Genomic DNA, 25,259 nt, shown 5'->3' on the forward strand with positions numbered 1-25,259 from the left:
TCCCTCATTAGACTTAGTTCCTTGACAGTAGGGACTGTTTTTTGCCTTTCTTTTTATCCCCAGTATTTTATCCCTAGAAATTGATTTCTTGTTGATTGACTGACATGAGCTGTAAGGGCACTTGGACTGACAAGGTGGTAAACTGGTATTCAATTATGTGTTGTTGTTGGGGTTGTTTGAGAACTTATAGTGGATTCTTTCATCTATCTTCTTGTCCCTGTTGAGTTTTCTGCATTATGCAGCTTTTTATTTGTATTATTTTGCATGGCGGGGGAAAGCTACCCCTAGGAAACTTGCGACCACCAATTCCCAAGGATTCCTCTCCTTATACCTTCCTTACAGATGAAGAAACAAAGGCTCAATGAAGTTACATTGCCCAGAATTACAAAGATAATGTCAGAAAAGGAATTTAAACACAGATCTTCTTGATGGGTACTCTACTACAGCACACTGCCAATATATGCAAAGCACTTTCTACTCATGAGGCAAGGATCATTAATACCCCCAATTTATAGATCAGGAAACTAAGGTCCAGGAGACAGGATATGAACCCAGGTCTTTTGACACAAAATTCATTATTTTTTCTTCTACACATACTACCCTGCTTCCCTCAAAAGTCCAGTGACATGCTTACATAGATGAGTAGTATCACTTCCTTTGAACCGAACTAACCCAAATTTAGATCCAAAAAAGGATACATATGAATGTTTTACATAATCATACATGTATAATCCATATATGACTGCTTATTACCTCAGGGAGGAGGAAGGAGAGGGAGGGACAAAAATCAGAACCCAAAACTATAAATAAAAATATTTATTACTTAAAAAAAAAGATACATATGAACATGTTTTACAGTGACACCAAGGAATATTTTATTGGAAATTGTAACTGTATTTGACATCAACCTGTTACCAAAATATTCCTAATCCCCCAGTATGAATCCATAAATTTATCTAATTCCTTAAACTTTTAGCGATTAGATTTTTTAAAATGCTTCTCTTTATTTGTTCCAAAACTCCCTCCAAACTTGAAGAAGTATTTGCTTAGGTCTCATATTCTGGGATTTGTTGAAATGTTTGCATTCATTCTACTCAAAACACTTATGAATGTAAACAGCTCAGCCAGACCCAACTTTTATCATTCTAAGAGGGAAGTCAATCTTCTTTTTAGTTATGTATGGCCTCAAAAGAAACACTTTGGAAGTCAATGCTATCACATACCCTGGAACTGGCTTTGAATATTTCTTGTTAATTTTTTTTCTCCAGTACTGTTTATTTTTTTTTTATTATTGTAGTATAAGACACAGGATATCAGCAAAGTTCTCTCAAAATTTTTTAGGTTAAAATTAGCCATGACATTTGAACCTTGCACTGTTTGGGTATTTAGTCCCCACACAACATCTCAGCAGCACCTGTCAACTCAACTCTCAAGCAGTAACCACTACCACATCCCTGACAAGCAAGCCACACAACAGACTGTCAGGATAGGCAAAAGAGGATAAAAGATAGGGAGAGAAGTAGTAGGTCAAGTGCATCAACAAGTTTGGATTATCTCCCTAAGCTCAAACAGCCTCTTCTTCTGGGATACTAAATCAGTACTTAGAAGCAATGAGCAGAGGAAGAAAAGAGCATGAGCTTTCAAATCCCATTCCTTGGCTCAGAAACCTAAAGCTCGAAGTGACCTTGGGAGAGTTTCTAGGATATTCCTTCTAGTACTACCGAAGCTAGATTATCGCTGGCAGGTAAGATCTGCTTCTCCCTTAACCTCCTTTGGCCTCAGTTTCCTCGTATGTAAAACAGTGGTGTTGTTCTGTGAGCACAGGATCATAAATCTAGAGCTGGAAGGGACCTCAGAAGCCATCTAAGTCCAATATCCTCTTTTTACAGATGAGGAAACTGGGGGCCAGATAGGTGAAGGACGAAGCTAGCCCAAGGTCACACACAAGTGGTGTCAAGAGATGGGATTTGAACCCAGGTGTCCTCGCTACTATCTGAGCCAGTGCCCTTTTCTGATCGTACCTCTCCGCCTCTCCTCCACTCCCTTCCACTTCTAAAGCTATGAACTGTGGCTAAGTGCTTTCCCAACCTCTTATCACCCACCAGGGAGACTTGAATGCACTTTGTCTTACTTTGTTCTCACGGGGCTTTGGAGAGAATTGGCTCAGCACCCCCTCTACGGAAAAGGGGGCCCGAAGACCGCTGAAATCTCGGGGAAGGAGACGGGACGGGGATGGGGGGAATGCCTGTACTGAGATCAGGGGCCACCAAGAAAAAATGGATAGGAGGGAAGAAAAGGAGGAGGTGGAGGAAAGGACGGGGGGGAGCCAAGACCACCAGCTTAGGCCCCGAGGCTTCCCACCCATATCCCTCGGCCAGGTCCGTGCGCACCAACCGTCAGGCGCTGCCCGCCTCCTCCCTTTCCTACCTGTACTCAAAGTTAAAGAAGGACAGGTGCTGCTGCCGCTATCGCTACGACCTTGTCCCGGTGACCTTTCCTGAGGTCTCGTCCACCACCGCAGGAACTGCCGCTCCCTCCTTCCCCGAAGCCCCTCGAAGAGGTAGTGCACGGAGGAAGGGCCCGCCGCTCCGTCACTGCCGGCCGGCCGGGTCTTACTCACACGCACGCACGCACCCACCTCGGCGCTCTCCTTTTACGCACGCTGCGTAACTGTGCGCCTGCGCGCACAAAGCGTGAGGCTGTGGGGTTACGGCCCTCGCCCCGGGCTCCGGGAGGGAGGGGCGAAGGTTAAAAATGTTCTTCCCTCGCTCTCCCTTAAGACTTGTAAAGTGTAGCGGCACCGACTTCATACCTAATGGGACCACGTGGCTGTGCGCAAGCGCGAGAAGTCAGGGAATGGGACATTCGGCCATGTACTTATGTATTAAGATGGGCTAGAAGTTTTCTTTTTATCGACGGGACTAGTAGGAACTTCGTCTTGTCTCCCGACCCGGATCTACCTGCTTGCCCTTTTAGGGCTTATACGGAAATTCCTTTATCGAGACTGGCCCTCACTCCTCCTAGACCCTCATTCTCCTCCCCCACGTTCGCAGACGGGTAATATAGTGGCCAGAGATACATTCAAACAGCTCCAGTCCCCAGCAGGGCAACGAGCAGCGAAGTGGAAGGTCGAGAGAGCACAACTTCTTCATCTTTTCTTCTCTCCTTCCTCGTAGAGAAAGCGGGACTTCAGGCTCCGCCCCTCTCCCAGCGTCCCCTTCACTGCGCATGTCACATTACGTACTGTCCTCCCCTCCCCCTCCCAGCAACCGGCTAAGCGGCTGCGGTGACTGAGGCGGTGCCTGTGATTGAAGGCGGAGAACGACGAGAACCCACCAGGACGGGGAAACGGAGACCGAGCGCACGTAATCCGGAGCAGCGGGACTCGTCTGTGGCATCGGCGGCTCGGTAGGCTTCTTCGGGCTGGATGAACGGGGGAGGGTTGGGGTGCTGGGCCGGCAGCTCCTAGGGTACCAGGAGATCGCCGTGTGGCCTACTGTGGGCCCGGGACCTCGGCCTCCCTTAACAAAGAGTTGGGCCAAGCCTTCTCGACTGAGGCGGAGGCTGAGAGAACCCCGAAGGCCCCGTTGGCGGGGCGGCCCGAGGGAGCGGGCCGAGCCCGGGAGTCGGGGGGAGGGGGCGGTCCAAGCTAGGGTCCCGCCCCTGGCGCTCTCCCCGCGATCGCGGCTTCTGCGCCGTCCCGGTCGGCGGCTCTTGGGAGGTAGGACAACCCTGTTTAATCGAACCGCGGCGCAGGGAAGGGGAGAGGGGTGGGCTTGATATCTGCTGGAGGGCGGCGGGGACTCGCCTGTGTTGGCAGCCACCCGGCCCTGCGGGGTGTGGGGAAGCTGCTGGCCCCCGAGCCTCCCGTGAGAGATCGAGGTTTGATGGAGCCTGGACACTTTTCGATACCACTGTGGCGTTCGTGACGGTGAATATTTATTTTCAGCCCCATTAAAAAAACAACAACATAAAAATTCCTTCTGAGATGTAACACCACTCGATTTTATTCAGATGGGAGAGAGGATTGATGACCAGTAATTTATAGGAAAATTACGTTATAATACTGGTGTAGAAAGACGAATATAATATCACCATTTGATCCCGCGTGTATATAGATCGTGGGAGGAGTAAACCTCTTTGTAACTTGATTTTATTGCGTATGGAATTCATTCGTTCGTGGGGACAGCTTTTTCTTGTTTACATCAGAGGTGTCACACACACACTTGGTCCAAACCAGATTAAATGTAATTGAGAAATATTTACCGAAATAAATAAAAATACAATAAAACATACTCTGTTAATTTGTGATTTTCTAAGTTAAATAAACGACCTGCAGGGAGCCTTATGTACATATTATTGACTCCCATTTCTATTTCAGTTTTGATACTAATGGAGAGGAAAAAGGAATATGTTTGTACTAAAAACAATGTATAGTATTGAGGTTCCTGTTCACTTGTCATCTAGGTGGTGCAGTGGTTAGAGTGCTGGACCTGGAAACGGTTAGACCTAACTTCAGATTTGTCCTCAAACATCATCTATTTGCTGTGTGACTCTGGGCAAGTTACTCAACTTCTGTCTGCCCCACTTTCTTCATCTATCCAGTATCTACCTCTCAGTGTTATTGTGAGGATAAAATTGAGAGTATCTGTAAAGTGCCTTGAAACCATAATGCACTATGTAAACGCTAGCTGTTATTTTTTTGTAGAAATGTGATTTGATTTCAGAGGAATTCCTTTGCTAAGAACTGAAGAAAGTAAATTCAGTGCAAGATGTTTATAATGACATTTATTACATTAGGTGATATAGTTATAAAAAGAACTTAGCAAGTAAAGTAGGGGCTGCTAGATGGCACAGTGGATAGAGCACTGGCCCTAGAGTCAAGAGTACCTGAGTTCAAATCCGGCCTCAGACACTTGACACTTACTGTGTGACTCTGGGTAAGTCACTTAACCCCCATTGCCCGGCAAACAAAACAAAACAAACAAAAATTTACATAAACACACAGGTTGATTCACCAAATATTTTTAAATGCTTGCTGTGTACAAAACACTGCAATCCTAAAGGAGGTACAAAGATAAATGAGAGGTTATCCCTATCCCAAAACAGTTTTCAGTCTATACTCTATTCCCCCCTATATCCCAACGCAAGCTTTTTAGCTTTGATTATTCTAATCTTCCCATTATTTACATTCACACACACCATGCCTAGTTTTGCCTTCCCTCCTTTGATTTTTATTATAACTTCCTGTGTATAGTCCACTCCCTTCCATACTTTCATCCATTCTGACTTTTAGAGCCATTAAACTAATAATTTATTTGGAGTTTTACCATCCAATTAAACAGTTGATTTCTAATTGTTCCCTTGTTTTTCTTGCTTTGTCCTCTAATTGTTTCATATGCTTTAGTCTCTACAACTAAGCTCTTTTAGGACAGAACTGTGGTTTATCTTTGTCTTCCACAGAACCAGGCACAAAGAAGAGGATATTTGTTGCCTGAAAGGTAGTGTGCTCAAACCCAAACTAGCCTGCTCTTTAGCAGGGGAATGTAACACTCAGAGTCTTGTTTATACTTGTTTAAGTCAGTGCTAATTTTTTTAAAAAGATACATTCTTCTTTCATTCAAGTCATCAAATTTTTACAAATGTGTTCAAATTACACTCACAGTATTAAAACAGACTCATGATGTACCCCTAGACACAAGACATATTTTTTCTTGTGCTAACAATACCTTTCCATGATGAAAGTGTAAACAGAATCTTGATTATGAATTTCTGATTATTCTTTGTGGTAGGTAGGTATATTTTGGTGGTGTAGGAAGCCATTTGAGTTCCATGCTCATAATGAAGCTAAGGTGTCATTTTTACTTCTCTTCTCTCATCTGTCTGGGAAAGCTTTCAGGAGGAGGAAGTAAGATTTCTAGATCTATTTGATGTAAGATAACCAGCTAGGTAAGGAGAATGTTCCTGGCATTTGTTACAACCTTAGAGGTGGGACAGTATAAGAGAAGGTTTACCAGAAGAAAGGAACTTTGAACAATTCTATAAATAGTGGAAAGTTTTGAATATCCATGACAGCTGCCCTATAGCCTTTCTTCCATTTGTTTTTCCCTCATCAGCCAACCACTGTGATTAGCGAAGGCAAATTAATTTTAATGTTAGCCTAAACAAAACATTCTTTTTTTTCCTTTTTAAAATTTTATTTTAATAATAAACATTTTTATTTAAAGTTTTGAGTTCCAAGTTCTATCCCTCCTTTCCTCCCTCCCTGAGGCAGTAAGCAATCAGATATAGGTTATGCATGTGCAGTTATGTTATTAGGTTATACACGTGCAGTTATCATATTAATCATTTTGTGTAAGAAAACTTGAATAAAAGAAAAAATGAAAATAAGAAGGTAAATATGTTTTTTATTATTAATTTTTTTAAAGTGAGGCAATTGGGGTTAAGTGACTTGCCCAGGGTCACACAGCTAGTAAGTGGTAAGTGTCTGAGGCCAGATTTGAACCCAAGTACTCCTGACTCCAGGGCTGGTGCTCCATCCACTGCGCCATCTAGCTGCCCCTAAATATGGTTTTTAAGCCAAAAACTTTTCAGAGGTGGCAATTATTTTTAGATTATCCATTTTTATTATCTGTACCAAATATATCTCTGTTAGCCTGAATGGCTCAAAATACAAAAAGATAGATAAATATATCCTGATAGTAGAGACAAGCAGGACAGCTTTGAAAGTTACTTATTGGGGGGAGCTAGGTGGCACAGTAGATGAAGCACCAGCCCTAGATTCAGGAGGACCTGAGTTCAAATCCTGCCTCAAAACACTTGACACTTACTAGCTGTGTGACCCTGGGCTAGTTACTTAACCCTCATCGCCCCACCAAAAAAGGGGGCAGCTAGGTAGCGCAGTGGATAAAGCACCAATCCTGGATTCAGGAGGACCTGAGTTCAAATCTGGCCTCAGACACTTGACACTTACTAGCTGTGTGACCCTGGCCAAGTCACTTAACCCCCATTGCCCTGTTTAAAAAAAAAGAAAGTTACCTATTGAATTTATTTTTTACACACATACACAAAACAGCAGTCTATATGTAACAGATTCACAGCTTCATGTACAGTTCTCATTTTCTATTCTAGGTATATGGAAATTTTATTTAGTGTTCTTTAATTCAGAATAAAAGCATTTTAAAACATAGTGGGGCGGGAAAGCTAGGTGGCACAATGGATAGAGCACCAGCCCTGGAGTCAGGAGTACCTGAGTTCAAATCTGGCCTCAGACACTTAACACTTACTAGCTGTGTGACCCTGGGCAAGTCACTTAACCTCAATTGCCTTACTTTAAAAACAAAACAAAACCATAGTGGGGGAAGTAGTAATATAAGGGAAAAAGGATTATTGGTATATTTGAATTACACTTAATTTTATTCAGACAAGCTTCAAATAAATTTTTTTTTTCCGGGTTTTTGTGTGTTTTGGTTTTGCAGGGCTATGAGGGTTAAGTGACTTGCCCAGGGTCATACAGCTAGTGTCAAGTGTCTGAGGATTTGAACTCGGGTCCTCCTGAGGCCCCTCCAGGGCCAGTGCTCCATCTACTGCGCCACCTAGCTGCCCTCTTCAAATAAATTTTAATGCGATTTTGAAGAATAGTATGTAGGTGATCTATGAGTGTGATGATGATCTTTCGGTCTGGAAGCAGAAAATGAATAAGCAGAGTAATGATTTGATTAACCTGTCAGTGGCAGGCAAGGAAATATTAGCTGGTGAATGCTATTAAATAAACAAGTTTTGTGAAGGTCTTATTAGCTTTAAACTACTTTTTGTCTTTAGCTTTTTTGGAAGGGGGATGGGGTAAAGGAGATTCTCCTTTTGCAGATTAAGGAAGCATAAAGCAGCAGTTACTTGTTCAGTATACATTGACAACCAATGTAAGAATTAACTTTGAAAACTAAAAGACTATTCTAAACTGCTGTTCTATTTAGTTCTCTGTCCAACCCACTCATAATTTGCTACTGATATTGTCTAGAAATTTCAAAATGAACCCAAAACAAATGTATAAGTACTGCCTCTTTTCTGCACTGGTCTGTAATTCAACAATCATGTATTAAGTGCTTACTGTATACTAGGGACTATGCTAAATGCTGGTGATACAAGCAAAAAACTGGCTGTCCTTACCCCCTGGGAGGTTTACAGTCTCCTGACTGCCATCTCTTGACTTTTGGAAGTCTTTTCCTAGCTTTGTCACAACTAACTACTATGAATGACCTTGGAGCCATTCACTTTGGGTCTCAATTTTCTTATCTGTAATAGGAAGGGTTTGGAGGAGAAGGTTTTAAAAGCCCTCTCCAGCTCCAAAATTCTGTAATTCTGAGTAGGTTTCATCTAAGTTCCTGTTTTTGGGTTGTGATTGATTGCAAAAGTTTCTGAGAGTATTTTAAAGCAAACAAATCTTGGTGATCAAGCTGGGTAAATACTCTGATTTGGTAAGAACAAAACAAGAACAAGGTATGGCTTTTTGGTGCTGCTGGTGAACTAGCTCCTCAGGCAAATTCTATCACTTCTTTTTTTGTTGCTTTCTTATCAGGAAGGTAGTCAATAAATGTTTTATGTGCATATCTAAAAGTACATTTAGGATCAATCATGGGAGGTGTACTTGGGGAACTAAGTTTTTACATCTTCAAAAATGTGATAGACATAAATAGGAAGTAGGGGTGGGACTTTGAGGTGAATTTTAGGCAGAAAGAATGGGATTGGTAACAATATTAATGTGTTCCTTTTAGTCTAGTACTTTGAGGAACCTATAGGATGTTTTTGCTCTCTAATTTGGAGGTGAGCAACTCACCATTTTAGCTTCCATTGGTGAGAGTGGTTACAATTGATAGAAGGGAGGGTAGAGATGTTTTAATGATTAGTATTTTGGATTCTGAGTAAATTGGACCCTAGCTGAGAGATTAACAGGCGATTGGGGGGTAGCATTGGTAAATTAAAGCAGACCCTATTGATGAAACTTACAGACCAGTTAATAGTCAGTTTTTTATATGTACTTGACTAAGATAAATACTGTTTCAGTATTTCAAATCTATGATTTTGTTATTAGTACTCAGTTCATTGACAGATGGCAGCCTCTATAACTTATTTATGATAAAATGATAATAGCTAACATAGTGATTTAAGGTATGCAAAGCCCTTTACAAATAGGATCTTAAGGAAACTGCTGTTATTATTCCCATTTTGCAGATAAGGAAATTGAGGAAGACTAATTAACTTTTCCAATGTGTCTAATTTTCATACAGCTAGTAGATATCTTAGTCTAGATTTGAACACAGGCATAACTGACTCCAGGTTCAGTGCTTTTTCCACTGGGCCACCTACCTGGTTTTGGGTAATTGTTACTGATTGATGAACCCTGACAATGGGCTTCCTCTAGTCCTTTTTATCTAAGTAGAATCTGCAAGAACTTGTGTTTGCATGATTTGGATAAAAATCTTCTTCATCCTTTAAGGGTCCAGCTCAACTGCTGGACCTTTTGTTTATATTTCTCTTATGGTATTTAACATAAACCTGGCTTACACTTATTTTCATACTCCTACCCTGCTAGAATGTAAAAACCTTGAGAGATAGGCTTTTTCATAACTCTGTATTCTAAAGTAGAACATGCAAAAAACTATCCATTAGAGTACTGAAAATAAATGTTAGAACTTCTATTTATGTTCTTTATCAAAAAGAAAAAGAAACTAAGCCTTGCCCATTTAATAATATATGTATTGTCACTGGTGCCTTCTCAGTCCCTGTGTCAGTCACATCATGATAATACATGAGGTTTACTGAGGGAAGAGTGGGAGTTCAAAAAGGAAGAGGTTGAGAATGGTAACCTCTCTCATTCCTTCACTCTCAAAATACTGCACATTGTCACAAAATATTGCAGGTTATGTGTGCCCAGTGAAAATGAGGGCAGATTTTTATCAAATTTAGCTAGCATCATAGGTATAAAGCTGGAAAAGACCTTTAAGAAGGTCATCTAATCCAACTCCACTGGATAAGATGACAATGCAACAAGTTATATTCAAGAAATGACCACTGGAAAAAAAGATTAAAATTAATTAGAGACTAAACTAATCCTAAAGGGCTGATGAGTCGGAGTTGGAGATGCCCATCAATTCAGGAATGGCTGAGCAAGTTGGTAGTATATGATTGTGATAGAAGATGTGATGTACTGTAAGAAATGATGAAAGGGTTGGTTTTAGAAAAACCTGTAAAGACCTGTATGAACCGATGCAAAGTGAAGTGAGCAGAACCAGGAGAATAATGTGCAACAGCAGTGTTGTAAAAATAATTAACTTTAGGGGCAGCTAGGTGGCACAGTGGATCAAGGACCAGCCCTGGATTAAGGAGGAGCTGAGTTCAAATTCAGCCTCAGACACTTGACATGTACCAGCTGTGTGACCCTGGGCAAGTCACTTAACCTCAATTGCCTCAAACCGCCCCCTCCCCCCAAAATAATTAACTTTGAAAGACTTAGTAACTATGATCAACAGGATGACCCAATACAATTCCTTTTTCTTTTCTTTTCTTTTTTTTTTTTAGTGAGGCAATTGGGGTTAAGTGACTTGCCCAGGGTCACACAGCTACTTAAGTGTTAAGGTGTCTGAGGCTGGATTTGAACTCAGGTACTCCTGACTCTAGGGCCGGTGCTCTATCTACTGCGCCATCTAGCTGCCCGACCCAATACAATTCCAACATACTTAGGGTGAAACATGCTATCTACCTCCAGATAGAGAAATGATGAACTGAAAGTGGAGATTGAAGCATATTTTTTTCTTGTCCGTTTTTTTTTTTTTTTTTTTGGGTGGGAGAGAAGGGGATATTTGTTTTGCGTGACCATGCATATGTATCTACATATATACATTTTTATATACACATACATATTGGCTTATGTTTTGTTTTTCTTGCCTTCTCATAGGTGTGGAAGAGGTAATATGGAGGGACAGAATTTGGAACTGGAAAAAAAAAGAATTAAAAAAAATCTTTGTGCTTAAATTTTTTTTTTCATTAAAGATAATGACATTGAGACAGCATACTAAATTTTGAGATATACAACCAAAGTAGTCTGTAGGAGGAAATTTATCTCTCAAAACACTTTAATCAATAAAAGAAACAACTAATGAATGGGTCATGCAACTGCAAAAAAACCTACAAAACCAACACATTCTAAAAACCTCAACTAAGTAACTAAATAGAAATCTTGAAAGTGAAAGAGATTTAAAAAATTGAAACTAAACAAACCATTGAATTAATAATAAAAATATGAACGATTAAAAAACAATAAAATAGATCATTAGCTAATTTAACTGAAAAGGAAGAGTAAAACCAAAATACCCAGATTAAGAGGACAAAAAGTGAATTTATATAACCCAATCTCTGGGTGAAAAAATTGGACACAACGTATATGAACTTCCGAGGAGGGGACGGGGAATTCAGGGTTAGATGGATGAATAAGCCGATTTTTGTTTATAAAGTAATTTTTTAAATTAACATTTTTATTTAAAGCTTTGCGTTTTGAATTCTATCCTTCCGTACTCTCCCTGAGGTAGTAACAATCAGATATAGGTTATACATGGATGATTATGTAAAACATTTCCATATTTGTCTTTTTGTATAAGAAGACTTGAATTTAAAAAATGAAAGAAAATTATAAACAGCATGCTTCAGTCTGTGTTCAGTCAATATCAGTTCTTTCTCTAGAGGTGAATAGTGTGCTTCATCAATAATTCTTTGGGGATTGTTATGGATCATTGTTTTGCTGAGAATAACTAAATCATTCATAGTTCTTCATCAAACAATATTGTTGTTAATGTGTACAGCCGTCTCCTGGTTCTGTTTATTTCACATACATCAGTTTATTTAAGCCTTTCCAGGTTTTTCTGAAATCATCCTACTTGTCATTTCTTATAGCACAATAATATTCCATCACCATCATATACCACAGCTTGTTCAGCCATTCCTTGAATGATAGGTAACCCTTTGATTTCCAATTCTTAGCCACCACAAAAAGAGCTGCTATAAATATTTTTGTACAAATAGGTACTTTTCTCTTTTTTCCCTTTTTCTTTTTGATGTCTTTGGGATATAAACCTAGCAGTGGTATTGCTGGATTAAACGGTATGCACAGTTTTATTGTCCTCCAGTGGATCAGTTCACAACTCCACCAACAATATATTAGTGTCTGTTTTCTCACATCTCCTCCAGTGTCTTCCTTTTTTGTCGTATTAGCCGCTCTTAAGTGTTTTCATTTGCATTTGCAGTTTTAATGTGCATTTCTCTGATCAATAGTTATTTAGAGCATTTTTTTTCACGACTATAGATAGCTTTGATTTCTTTGTCTGAAAACTTCATATCCTTTGACCATTTCTCAATTGGGGAATGTATTTTTATAAATTTGACTCAGTTCTCTATATATTTGAGAAATGAGGCCTTTGAGATACTTGTTACAAAAATTCTTTCCCAGTTTTCTGTGACAAGCTAATTTTATTAAAAAAAAAAAAAGGTCGAAGAACAATTCTAACATCACACAAACTGAAGAAAAATAGCAAAAGAAGGGGTCCTTCCAAATTCCTTCTATGATGCAAATATTGTCTTGATAACCTTTAAACAAGGGAGCTTAAAACAGATAAAAGAAACTTATAGACCATTATGTTTAATAATATCGATGTACAATTTAAAAATAAAATTTAGCAAAGAAGTTACAGCAACACATCACAAAGATTATATATACACTATGACCAAGTTGGATTTAGACTTAATTTTTATACCATAATATACCATATTAATAGCAAGACAACAAATGTCATGTGAATGTAAATGTAAATGCAGAAAAGGCTTTTGATATAATACAGCACCCCATTTCTGTTAAGAAAGCATGAAAATTGGGACAGCTAGATGACACAGTGGATAGAGCACCCACTCTAGAGTCAGGAGGACCCTCAAAAAGTGACCGTAGATAGTTACCAGCTGTATGATTCTGGGCACCCCCTCTCCCCCCAAAAAAAGAATATGAAAATTTTTTTAGAAAATATGGAAATAAATGTCTTTTTAAAAATATAAATAGCATCTATCTAAAACCAAGATATGGTACTGTATGTAATTGACAATCAAGTAGTGGCCTTTCTGATATTTGGATAAAGCCAGAATGTCCACTGTCACCTCTACTACTTAGTAGTGCTTAAAACTGTTAGCAATAAGACAAGAAAAAGAAATTGAGGGAGATAGGCAAAGGAAAAGAAGAAACAATTACTGCTTTTTTGCAGATGATAGAATGGTTTCCTTAGACAATCCATAATCTAAGAGTTAACTAAAAATTATTTCAAACAATAACTAGCAAAGTTGCAGGGCATAAAACAGATGCACCAAATCATTATTGTTTCCCTTTTACCAACAAAATCCAATAGGAAGAGATAGCAAAATTCTGTTTAAAATTAAATACATAGGGCGGCTAGGTGGCGCAGTGAATAAAGCGCTGGTCCTGGATTCTGGAGGACCTGAGTTCAAATTCGGCCTCAGACACTTGACACTTACTAGCTGTGTGACTCTGGGCAAGTCACAACCCTCATTGCCCTGCAAAAATTAAAAAAAAAATTAAATTAAATACATAGTATATGAAATAATTGGGAGCCTGCCTAACACAACAGACATACATAGGGACTATATGAATATAACCTCAGAACACTTCGCTTCTGTTAGGTTTCAAAGCATATGTTAAAAATGAAACACTTTTATTGGTTTGCAGTAATAATTAATTAGTGATTTAATATAGTGATTTAAGGTTTACATATATCTCATTTTATCCTCACAGCCCTAAGAGGTAGGTGTTATTATTATCTCCATTTCACAGGTAAAGAAACACAAACATATAGAAGTTAAGTAGCTACTAAGTGCCTGAAGATAAATTTGAATTTAGGTCTTCCTAACTTCAGGTCCAGCATTCTATCTACCCTGCTACCTACTTGAAAGAACAATTGATTGATATCAGAGAATATGGGAACTTAGTATCAAAATTTCAACAAAAATCTTTGCATAATTGATAGATGGGGTTGAAAAAAATGAGTATCAAGTTATAAACTTCTATTTCAATCTATGTATCTTTTTTTGTTTTGTTTTGTTTTGGTTTTTTTGTGGGGCAATGGGGGTTAAGTGACTTGCCCAGGGTCACACAGCTAGTAAGTGTCAAGTGTCTGAGGCAGAATTTGAACTCAGGTACTCCTGAATCTAGAGCCAGTGCTCTATCCACTGCGCCACCTAGCTGCCCCTTCACTTGAATTCTAAGTGGACCCTGTTATAGTTTTGACCAACTTCAAAGAACTATTTCGTATAAGTATTCTACAGCTTTTGTGGGGTGCAAATATGTATGTAAATAGCTAAATTATGTATAATATTGTAAAGGAGGAGAGGTTAGGAAGAATGGATAACATTTCCTTAAGAAGTTATGTAGAGGGGCAGCTAGGTGACGCAGTGGATAAAGCACCGGCCCTGGATTCAGGAGTTCCTGAGTTCAAATCTGGCCTTGGACACTTGACACTTACTAGCTGTGTGACCCTGGGCAAGTCACTTAACCTCATTGCCCCGTTTTAAAAAAAAAATTAATTTAAGAAGTTATGTAGAGTGCAGCTAGGTGGCGCAGTGGATAGAGCACTGGCCCTAGATTCAGGAGGACGTCAGTTCAAATCCGGCTTCAGATATTTTACACACTTACTAGCTGTGTGACCCTGGGCAAATCACTTAACCCCAATTGCCTCACCAAAAAAAAAAAAAAAAGAAGTTACGTAGAGGGGCAGCTAGGTGGCTCAGTGGATAGAGCACTGGCCCTGCAGGAGGACCTGAGTTCAAATTCGGCCCCAGACACTTGACACTTATTAGCTGTGTGACCCTGAGCAAGTCACTTAACCCCATTGTCTCACCAAAAAAAAAAAGAAGAAGAAATTATGTAGATGTTGTGATGGCTAAGAATTGGAAATAAAAGGAATGCCTATCAGTTGGGGAAGGGCTAAACAAGCTGTGGTATATGATGGTGATGGAATATTATTGTGCTATAAGGAATGAGAAGTAGGATGACTTCAGAAAGGCCTGGAAAGACATGTATGAACCGATGTATAGTGAAGTGAGCAGAGCCAAGAGAACCTTGTGCACAGAGACAGCAATATTGTTTCATGAAGAATTGTAAATGACTTAACTATTTTCAACAATACAGTGATCCAAGACAATCCCAAAGGACTATTGATGAAACATACTAACTATCTTCAAAGAAAGAACTGATATCGATGGAACATAGACTGGAACATGTTATTTTTCACTTTAATTTTTTTCTTTTATTCAAGTTTTCTTGTACAGAATGACTAGTATACTAATGTTTTACTTAGTTGTATGTGTATAAGTCATATCTGATTGCTTACCAACTCAGGGAGCAGAAAAGGGAGGGAGAGAAGGAGGGATAAAAATTGGAACTCAAAAGTATAAATAAAAATGTTTGTTACTTAAAAAAAAAAGAAGAAGAAGATGGGGCAGCTAGGTGGCGCAGTGGATAGAGAACCAGCCCTGGATTCAGGAGGACTTGTTCAAATCCGACCTCAGACACATGACACTTACTAGCTGTGTGACCCTGGGCAAGTCACTTAACCCTCATTGCCCTGCCCCGCCCCTGCCCCCCCAAAAAGAAGAAGAAGATGAGTGATAGGAAATATTACAGTGGGACAGAGAGGCATTTGAATTGAAGGGGAAAGCCTTATAGCTTCTACTACTTGAACAAGCCACTTCCAGTTTCCTAGCTACAAAAAGAATTTGGAATTAGAGTTAATGTCCACAAAAGGAAGGAAACAAAAGAAACAGTTCACTTAAAACCCCAACAGAATAAGAACACTTAAACTGTAATTTGCTTTCATGTTAATAAATTTCATTTTTAAAAGTAGACTTTTCAGCCTCTCATAAGAGGAAAATGTTGAAGGATGCCTTTTAATTGAACAGAAAATTATAAACTATACACCCAAATTCCAAAGGAAAGGTCAACCAAAATACTTCTCTCATTTAAAGGTTGTATAGTAAACTATAGACAGCACTTTGTACCTTCTCACCCTTTTGGGGGATGATCTAACATGCCATGCAATTGCTCAGATTCAAATTCCATTTAAATATGTGTCATACTTTATTTTTAGGAAAATGGTATGATTGAGGCTGGCATAATATAAATCTGAAGAAGTCTGTAGTTTATTGAGACACATGTCACTTTCAAGAATTGAAAAGTGGGCATTGATTTCCTAAATAAAGGTAGGGAAGTTTATTGTGAATTTGTAAACCTCTCTAAGTAACTGAATGTTTCATGATCCTGACAGGTAAATCATCTGCACCATGAATTGGAACAAAGGTGGCCCTGGCACCAAGAGGGGATTTGGGTTTGGTGGATTTGCCATCGCTGCTGGAAAAAAGGAAGAACCGAAGCTCCCACAACAGTCCCACAGTGCCTTTGGGGCAACCAGCTCTTCAGCAGGGTTTGGAAAGTCAGCTCCACCACAGCTCCCTTCTTTCTATAAAATTGGATCTAAGCGAGCAAATTTTGATGAAGAAAACGCGTAAGTTTCTTGCTTTGTAGTAAGTCATCTTGCAGAAGTTGTATGTACTGCTGCATCTTTTTTTCTTAGCTTCAATAGTAGAAATAGAAGCAGAGAAACTTTTTGTTTACCAAAGGAAATTTTAGCCTTTTAAGTTGTGTTGCCTTGCTAAAAAAAGAAATTTTAGGCTTTTTGGTTTTGTCTTTCACAGGGTGTTATAGATTCTGAGAATATAAGATCTGATCATTTATTATTGTTTTCCATTCTTTACTAGGATGATATGTATTGATAGTGTATAAATTATATTACTCCCACAGACCAAAATAATATAATTTGCTTCTACACCTAACACAACTGTTTTTAGAAACCAGACTCATGATTTGAGAGGTGAAGAGAAAATTCTTGCCCATAATTGTCCAGCAGTGTGTATGACTAATTATTTTTGCCATGTCTAGAATTCTGTTTTCCATAGTTCATAACCCCTATTAATTTTATGCTAGAGAAATGAAGTATTCTCATGCAATAGTGATTCCCAATTTTGGTATTGTAATACTAATTGTCTTAAAAGGTATTGTTCTCAGAAAATTCTCTGTCAAAATACATTTTAATTCACTTCAATTTTTTTAAAAAGTGTACCTCATCATTATTAGAGAGGTGATATCTATTAGAAAATTAGCAACACTTAACACTTACTAGCTATGTGACCCTGGGCAAGTCACTTAACCCCAATTGCCTCACTGAAAAAAAAAAGAAAGAAAATTAGTGTTAGGTTGTGACTTCAAAAAGATTGGCAATGATTGTCCTTTACAATTGTTTTCTGTATTATGGTGTATTACATAGACAAGAAATAATGATTAGAAATATGTAGAAAAGTAAATTCTGTTGGCAAAATTAAGCCAAAAACATACAATAAAGTCACATGAATATTTATGTTACAGAATGCATAACAACTCTTATGGTTTTCTAAATTCTAATGAATATATTTAACATTAAATGTTTATTTGCTAATATTTTTTAAAGATATACGCTCTGAAACCAACTAAACTCAACTCTTAAATTCTAAAATAGTGTTGTTTGTATAAGGTTTATAGAAATCTTTTTGGGGTAGCATTTGTTGGGGAGAGAAGATATTCTTTGTATTTTATACTAAATGTGCATGTGTAGTGATGAATGATGATGGATTAGACTTTATGTTATTAGAGGTTTTTAGCAGATTCTCTCTAAGGATATTTATGGGGCTAAATCCCTTCTCATAAAAATACCCCCCTGAATTTGGTAATGTTTACTCCCAAAATTGACTGAGTTTTTAATGATTTACTCAAAAGTCCTATTTCTTGTACAGCTTGCTATTTGATTAATATATGCTATAATTTCTGTATAAGAATGGGCCATGTTCAAGATTGGTACTCATAGCTTCAGTAGTTCTGAGCATTAGTTTCGCAGTCTTTAGAAGAGTAACTTATTCCAAAGTGATTTGAAAATTGTAAAGCACTATATAAATATGAGAGATTTTTAATTAGAAAACACAGATTTGAGCAGGTAGGTCCAGATGTGAAGATCAGTCTGCTGTTCTCAAGTATACTTTTATAAATCAAATATGGTTGTAAGGAACTCAGAAGAGAATGACTAAGTACAGGAATTTTGCATTTTGAATATTGCTTGAAATATCTAGATCCTTAGATAGGCCTTGGAAATTCTAGTTATGGAACATTTCAATGAAAATTTCTAAATTATACATTTCTAAATCTAATGGGATGGAACATTTATTTTCAAAATTCAGTAAAACAAAATTCCACTGTAAGAGAATATATTGACAGTCCTTTGGAGTATGTGACTTTAGGTCGTTGGGGTGGGAAATAGGTAAAGAATTTTAAAAATTATTTATCTGCCTATTGTTATTTTACCAATTGCTTTTAATTTTAAGTTATTTTGAAGATGAGGAAGAAGACTCTAGCAATGTCGATTTGCCTTACATTCCTGCTGAAAATTCACCTACCCGCCAGCAATTCCATTCCAAGTCAGCAGACTCTGACAGTGATGATGATCCCCTGGAAGCATTCATGGCTGAAGTAGAGGCAAGGCTCTTTAAATATCTGTCATTAGAATATGCTGTTATTGGAAACAAAACAATAATTGTGTTTACTGGCCACTGAATAGGAGCATGTTGTTCTCAGACCTTATAGATTCTTGGGCATATTTTTTTAGGGCTGATGTATAACAAGGGAATTGGAACCCCTTCAATAAAGTAACTTGAATAGATAACTATAAAATAGAAATAAATTTCATCTCAACCAAGAAACTCTTAGGGAAAAATATACAAAATTTTGAAATTATTCTGTTTGGAAGATACTTGGAACTTCATTAATCTCTCTTGGGTTTTTGATGTCTTTGTCTTATAAGTTTATGGTTTGACTAGATGATTTCTAAGGTACTACCCCACATTTAAGAAGGTAATGTAAATATTCTTCTAGGCTTCTACTTTGTTCTTGCACTGCAAACAAAATTTCTAACTACCCGTTATATGTTCTCATTTGTTCTCAAATTGAGCATGTCTAAAACTAAACTTGTCATGTTGTCTCTTGCATCCTTCCTCTCAATACCAAACTAATTCTTTTTCATTTCCTCAGTTTTGGTTTTGGTATATTTTCCATGTCCCCTACATTTGGAGTCATGTTTGATTTTTTTTCCCCCTTTTTCTTTCCTTCCATCAGTCACTATTTCCTGTTAATTTTTCATCAATATCTTTCACGCCCATCTCTTTTTAAAAAAATTTTGTATTGCTACTTACGCAAGTTGAGACCCAGATTACTTCCTTTAAAAAATAATTTTAGTTTTTTGATACCTTTTACTTTCTATTTGACCTTCCTTGAATATCCTTCCTTTCTTGTACCCAGTGAGCCCAATCTTATAACACAGATATAAAAGGAAAGAAAAGCATTTCAGCAAAACCTATTGACCACATCTGAAAGTGAATGCAGTATTCCACACCTCTAATCTGCCTCCTTGTTAACTGTATCAGTTCATATAAATCTTCCTATATTTCTCTAAATTCTTCATATTCATTATTTCTTATGATAATAGATATTTAGCCATTCCCCCATGAATGGACAACCACTTTGTTTTCAGTTCTTTGCAACCATAAAAAAGGGCTGCTATGAATATTTTGGTTTGTATGGAGCCTTTCATTCTGGCTCTGACATACTTGGCTATATGCCAAGCAGTAAGCCAAAGATCACTGGTTTAAAGGATATGAACTTTTTGCATAATTCCAAAATGGCTAGACCAATTCCTAGTTAAACCAATAAAGCTCCTCTAACATTGACCATATATATCTTTTGTCATTTGTAACACATTTCTGAATATGAGAATTTCATTTTGCTTTACATTTCTTTTCACATTAGTGAGTTATAGCTTTATATGGAACATATTTATAGTTTTCAGTACTTGTGAGAATTGTGTATTCATATTCTTTGACCTCTTATTAAGGGATGGCTCTCAGCCATTTTTTTATGTGGTTTTCCAATAAAAGGATTTCAGAACCTTATTAGAGATATTAGATGTAAATATTTTCATTTTCCCAAGGGTGCTATTCCTTTTCCTAGCTGCATTAGTTTTTGTGTTATTATAATCAAAATTTGTCTATTTTATCCTTTTTTTTAAAGTGAGGCATTTGGGGTTAAGTGACTTGCCCAGGGTCACACAGCTAGTAAGTGTTAAGTGTCTAAGGTCAAATTTGAACTCAGGTCCTCCTGACTCCAGGGCCAGTGCTCTATCCACTGCGCCATCTAGCTGCCCCTATTTTATCTTTTGAAAAAGATATGGCGGGGGTATCTAGGTGGTGTTGTGGATAAATCACCGGTCTTGGATTCAGGAGGACCTGAGTTCAAATCTGGCTTCAGACACTTGACATTTACTAGCTGTGTGACACTGGACAAGTCACTTAACCCTCATTGCCCCCCCCCCCAAAAAAAACCCAAACAAAAGATATGCCTCTATACCTTTTTCTGTTTAAGAATTCTCTCACTAGGCATAGTTGTGAAAGATGCCTCCATCGATTTTCCTCCACTTTTTAAAATGGGTGGGACCTTTTATATTTAAATTGAAAATGTGTTTGGAACTAATTGTGGCTCATGGTCTAATATGCTATTTGAAACCTTTTTTGTTTATTTTGCCAAATATTTCCAATTTTTAAATAATTTCTTATTGCATATAGGGAGCTTTTTCCCAAGTATTTTATGTAACCAGGTTTATTGGATAGCCTTATTTCTTCCTATCTTTCCAGTCTTTTTGTACTTTATTCCTTTCCTTTACTTTATGGTCCAGCAACTGGCTTTCTCACATGATACTTTTACCTCCTGACTCCATGCCTTTTCTCCTCCTTTTTTTCTTTCTTTCTTTCTTTCTTTTTTTTTTTATGAGGCAGTGAGGATTAAATGACTTTCCCAGGGTCACACAGCTAGTAAGTGTCAAGTGTCTGAGGACAGATTTGAACTCAGGTCCTCCTGAATCCAGGGCTGGTGTTTTATCCACTCTGCCACCTAGCTGCCCCCACTCCATGCCTTTTCATTGGATAGCCCCCATACCTGGAATTCTCTCCCTTTCTACCTTAATTTACTAGTTTTCCTTTTTCTTCAAGACAAAGCTCAGATCTCACCTTTTGTAGGAGGTCTTTTTAGGTTTTTTCTTTTCTCCCACACTCAGCTGCTTGTACCTTTTCTCTGAGATTACCTTCCATCTACTCTGCATAGATCATGTTTTTATATGGTTGTTTGCATGTTGTTGTCTCCTCCATTAGAATGTGAGTTTCTTGAGATCAGACCAGGCTTTCTAAGTTTAGCTCTTAGCACCTGGTAAGTTCTATCTTGTTGATAAACTGTTTTAGTTCAGTTTTTAATTTTTTAATCTAATTTCTTCCATTTAACTGTTTTTCTATTTTTTAATCAGTAACAAATAGTTTTAGTGATTATTGCTTTGTGATATAATATGAGATCTAACTGTGCTATTACCTCATGCCTGTACCATTTATCCACTGAAATGCTAGACTAGTTTTCTTCCAAATGAACTTTGCCTGGCTCTATTAGTTAGTTTAGCACTAAATCAGAAACTGTCAACCTTTTTCATTATATTGGTGTGGTCCAATAATAAGCATTGACTATCTTTGCAGATACTTAAATCATTTCGTTAACGAGTATTGTGTAATTGTGTTCATGTAATGTTTGTTTTGTTAGATTGGTTCCTAGGTATTTTGTGCATTTTGTAGATTTTGAAAATTTTTATTGAAATATTTTGTTTTTATATTACCTCAGTTTCTCCTGTATTAACAAAAAAATATTTTTGAAGCTGGTTTTTTTTGGGGGGTGAGGCAGTTGGGGTTAAGTGACTTGCCCAGGGTCACACAGTTAGTAACTGTCAAGTGTCTAAGGCCGGATTTGAACTCAGGTCCTCCTGAATCCAGGTCCAGTGCTCTATCCACTGTGCCACTTAGCTAGCTGCCCCTGAAGCTATTTTTAATGATGGTTCCCTTTCTCTCATTTCCTTCTTTTGGGGGGGGGGCAGTGAGGGTTAAGTGACTTGCCCAAGGTCACACAGCTAGTAAGTGTCAAGTGTCTGAGGCTGGATTTGAACTCAGGTCCTCCTGAATCCAAGGCCAGTGCTTTATCCACTGTGCCACCTAGCTGCCCCTCTCATTTCCTTCTAAATTGTTTTAAATGTGAACAATTTTTGTGGATTTATTTTGTATCTGGCTACTTTTTTGAAGATAGTAATTATCTCAGTTTGTTGATCATCTGGGTTTTTTCTAAGTAAATCTTCGTGTTCAAATTGTGTACTCATTGCCAATATTTATGCCTTTAATATTTTTCTCTTGGCTTATTGCAATCACTAGTATTCCTAGAACTGTCAGATAATAGGAGAGAAGGGAGTATTCTTGCTTTACCCCTATATTTACTGGGAATTTACTAATACTATCTTAGGGGGATTTCAAGTTTAGTTTATGCCTGGAAGATTCCCATTTTTTCTGAGCTTTTTAGGTTAGAGAGACTTTTAGAAAATAGTTCCATCATCTTGCTGATGACATAATCATTCATGTTGCTTTCTTGGACTATTAAAGTAATCTCCTAATCAGATTTCCACTTCTATTTGCACTTTCATTCAAATTCAGATTCTTCATAACCTAGACTAGACTATTCTTCCTAAAGCAAAGTATTGATTGTTACTTCTCTCTTTAGGAGCAGTTAATTTACTACTACTACATAAAGTCCAGACTCCTTAGCCTGTCATTTAATGCCCTTATGATCTGACTCCAACCTACATTTCCAGCTTAGTCTCCCTATATTCTTTTATTATATCCCATCTTCCCAGTAAATTAGAACCTTTACTATTCCCTGAAAATACCTTTTGTTTTATGTCCTCTGTGATTTTTAGTTTTGTCTGCCTGTACTTCCCTCCCCATTTCTGCTTACCAGTCTTGTACTTTCTTCGAGGCCCAGTTCACATCACTGCCTATATAAAGCCGTCCTCAATCCCCAAGCCTTAAGGGATCTCCTCTTGCCATTTGTAGCACTTTGGCTTTCTTTTTGGCCTTTATTACATATTGCCTTTTATTAGTATATGCTTTTAGCTAACTTACTAAATAGTAAGGCCCTTGTGGGAAGGGACCATATTTTACTTATCCTTTTATGTAGCATATACCTAATATAGAATTTATGAATGAATCATCCTTTAGAAATAAAAGCGGTATTCTCAGTCTCCCTTCTACCCCCACCACTACTCCTCAGTCTGCTTTGATTGGGTATTAGAAATTTTCCAGCAAAACATGCTTTAATTCTAGCTAACCATCATGAAGATAGGTGATCATTTTTTTAAAGTGAGAAAGTTGCTATGTCAGCACAAACCTCCCATGCTCTTTTTCTAATATCCATTCATCATTAATAAGTTTGGTTCTGCTGCACTAAGATAGAGCAGGATGTGTGATTGAGCTTGTGATATTTCCTGCTCTACCATATCAATCTCCTACTTCATTCATTACGTTTGTCTCTGACAGTTGCTAAGCAGTGGAGAAGGGGAAGGTGAATCCATCAATAAATGTTTATTAATAAGCACCTGCTATAAGCCAGACACTGCCAAGTGCATAGTAAAGCTCATGTATTTTATTACCTTTCAGTTTGGATTGTTTCTTTTAGTAAACCTTTTATCACAGTCCTACCCTGTCCCCAAGAGAAAAAAAATGTGGTGGATATATCTGAACAGTTGCTATTGTGTATCCCTTAGGAAAAAGTACTAAACATAAATTATCTCCAACTGAAGCTATTTCTCTTTTCACCTTGAAGGCATTTGGTTTGTTTTGGTTTTGGTTTTGGTGAGGTAATTGGGGTTGTGACTTTCCCAGGGTCACACAGCTAGTAAGTGTCAAGTGCCTGAAGCTGGATTTGAATCCAGGGCCAGTGCTCTATCCACTGTACCACCTAGCTGCCCCTGGGATTTGGTTTGGGTTTTGGTGGACTTTGGGGAGCAGAACTGAAAAAGGCAATGTAAATATGAGAAAACTATCCTCACTTTACCCATTTTATAATTCATCTTTTATGTAACTTGAGATATCAGTGATTTAAAAACAAACATTCCCCATGACAATTTTTAAAAATTGATTATTAGACAAAAGGGGGGGAAGTAAATAGGTTAGTATAAATCTTGCAATATTATCACTACTCTCCATTGCTAAACAGGGTAAAAGACAGGATAGACTCTGGTGCAGAGATAGAGGATTGTCATTAGGGGTCCTACAGCAGTGGTGGGTGGGGTAATATTTTTCTTTTCCTTCCAGAAATTGGAAGTGATGGTAGAGAAAAAAGGCTAAAATAAGAGGGTATGTCTGTGAGGTGGGGAGGGGGGGGGTGTCAAAATATAGAAAACCAACTATAGGCCAAATTTTTCTCTCCTTTTACCAGCTTCACAGGCACCATCCTATACATCCACAGGGGAAAGGGAAGTACAATTGTTTTGTCAAAAATAAAAGGTAGTTTTGCACTCTTTGGGCTACTCTTTCTTGTATAAGAGGCGCGTATAAATTAGATGTGTATAAGTTGGGAATTATGTATTCTCAAAAACTTGTAGCTTTTTAATTCAGTAGCTTTTCAATTCAGTAGCTGATTTTTTTGGTTTCGCATTAAGAAAGTAGGCAGTTGGGGGCAGCTAGGTGGCTCAGTGGATAAAGCACCGGCCCTGGATTCAGGAGGACCTGAGTTCAAATCTTGCCTCAGACACTTGACACTTACTAGCTGTGTGACCCTGGACAAGTCACTTAACCCTCATTGTCCCGACTCCCCCCCCCCCCCCCCAAAAAAAAAAAGTAGGCAGTGAATCCTTATAGAATTTTGGGTCAGGAACATTAGTTAATCCCCTAAGAGAATTATTTTTCAAAATGCAGTGTCTTCTACACTGAAGCATTACTATTAATTAGCTTTTATAAGTAGTTAAACTGTATTGGGAAAATAACTGAGGTACTTGTTCTATGCCTGAGTTTCACAAAATCAAATCAACAACAACAAAAAAACCCTCTTATTTTCAAAAGTTAGATGGGTACAGTTTGTAACCAGTGCCGGGGCAATACTTCCAGTGCCAAGAGTCTCACTTTTTGGGGGAGGAAATTTTATATCTATTCTGGATCTGTTTCATACTTTT

At 38.0% G+C, this 25,259-nt stretch overlaps 2 protein-coding genes across 2 annotated transcripts in view; one reads left to right on the forward strand and one right to left on the reverse strand.

Annotated features, from left to right (window-relative positions):
- Window positions 1-2,622, reverse strand: part of CCDC47 (coiled-coil domain containing 47) — a 44,586-nt gene extending 41,964 nt beyond the window's left edge. Inside the window, exon 1 of the mRNA XM_044001129.1 lies at window positions 2,428-2,622. The gene's annotated coding sequence lies outside the window, so the exon portion shown is untranslated. The remainder of the gene's footprint in view (window positions 1-2,427) is intronic.
- Window positions 2,623-2,775: 153 nt separating this feature from the next.
- Window positions 2,776-25,259, forward strand: part of DDX42 (DEAD-box helicase 42) — a 45,768-nt gene continuing 23,284 nt past the window's right edge. The window contains exons 1-3 of the mRNA XM_044001124.1: window positions 2,776-3,408; window positions 16,368-16,604; window positions 18,508-18,658. Of these exons, the coding sequence (XP_043857059.1) occupies window positions 16,384-16,604; window positions 18,508-18,658 (372 nt within the window). The 5' untranslated portion in view covers window positions 2,776-3,408; window positions 16,368-16,383. The remainder of the gene's footprint in view (window positions 3,409-16,367; window positions 16,605-18,507; window positions 18,659-25,259) is intronic.

This window comes from Dromiciops gliroides, chromosome 4 (genome assembly GCF_019393635.1).
Source record: "Dromiciops gliroides isolate mDroGli1 chromosome 4, mDroGli1.pri, whole genome shotgun sequence".
Taxonomy (NCBI): Eukaryota; Metazoa; Chordata; class Mammalia; order Microbiotheria; family Microbiotheriidae; genus Dromiciops; species Dromiciops gliroides.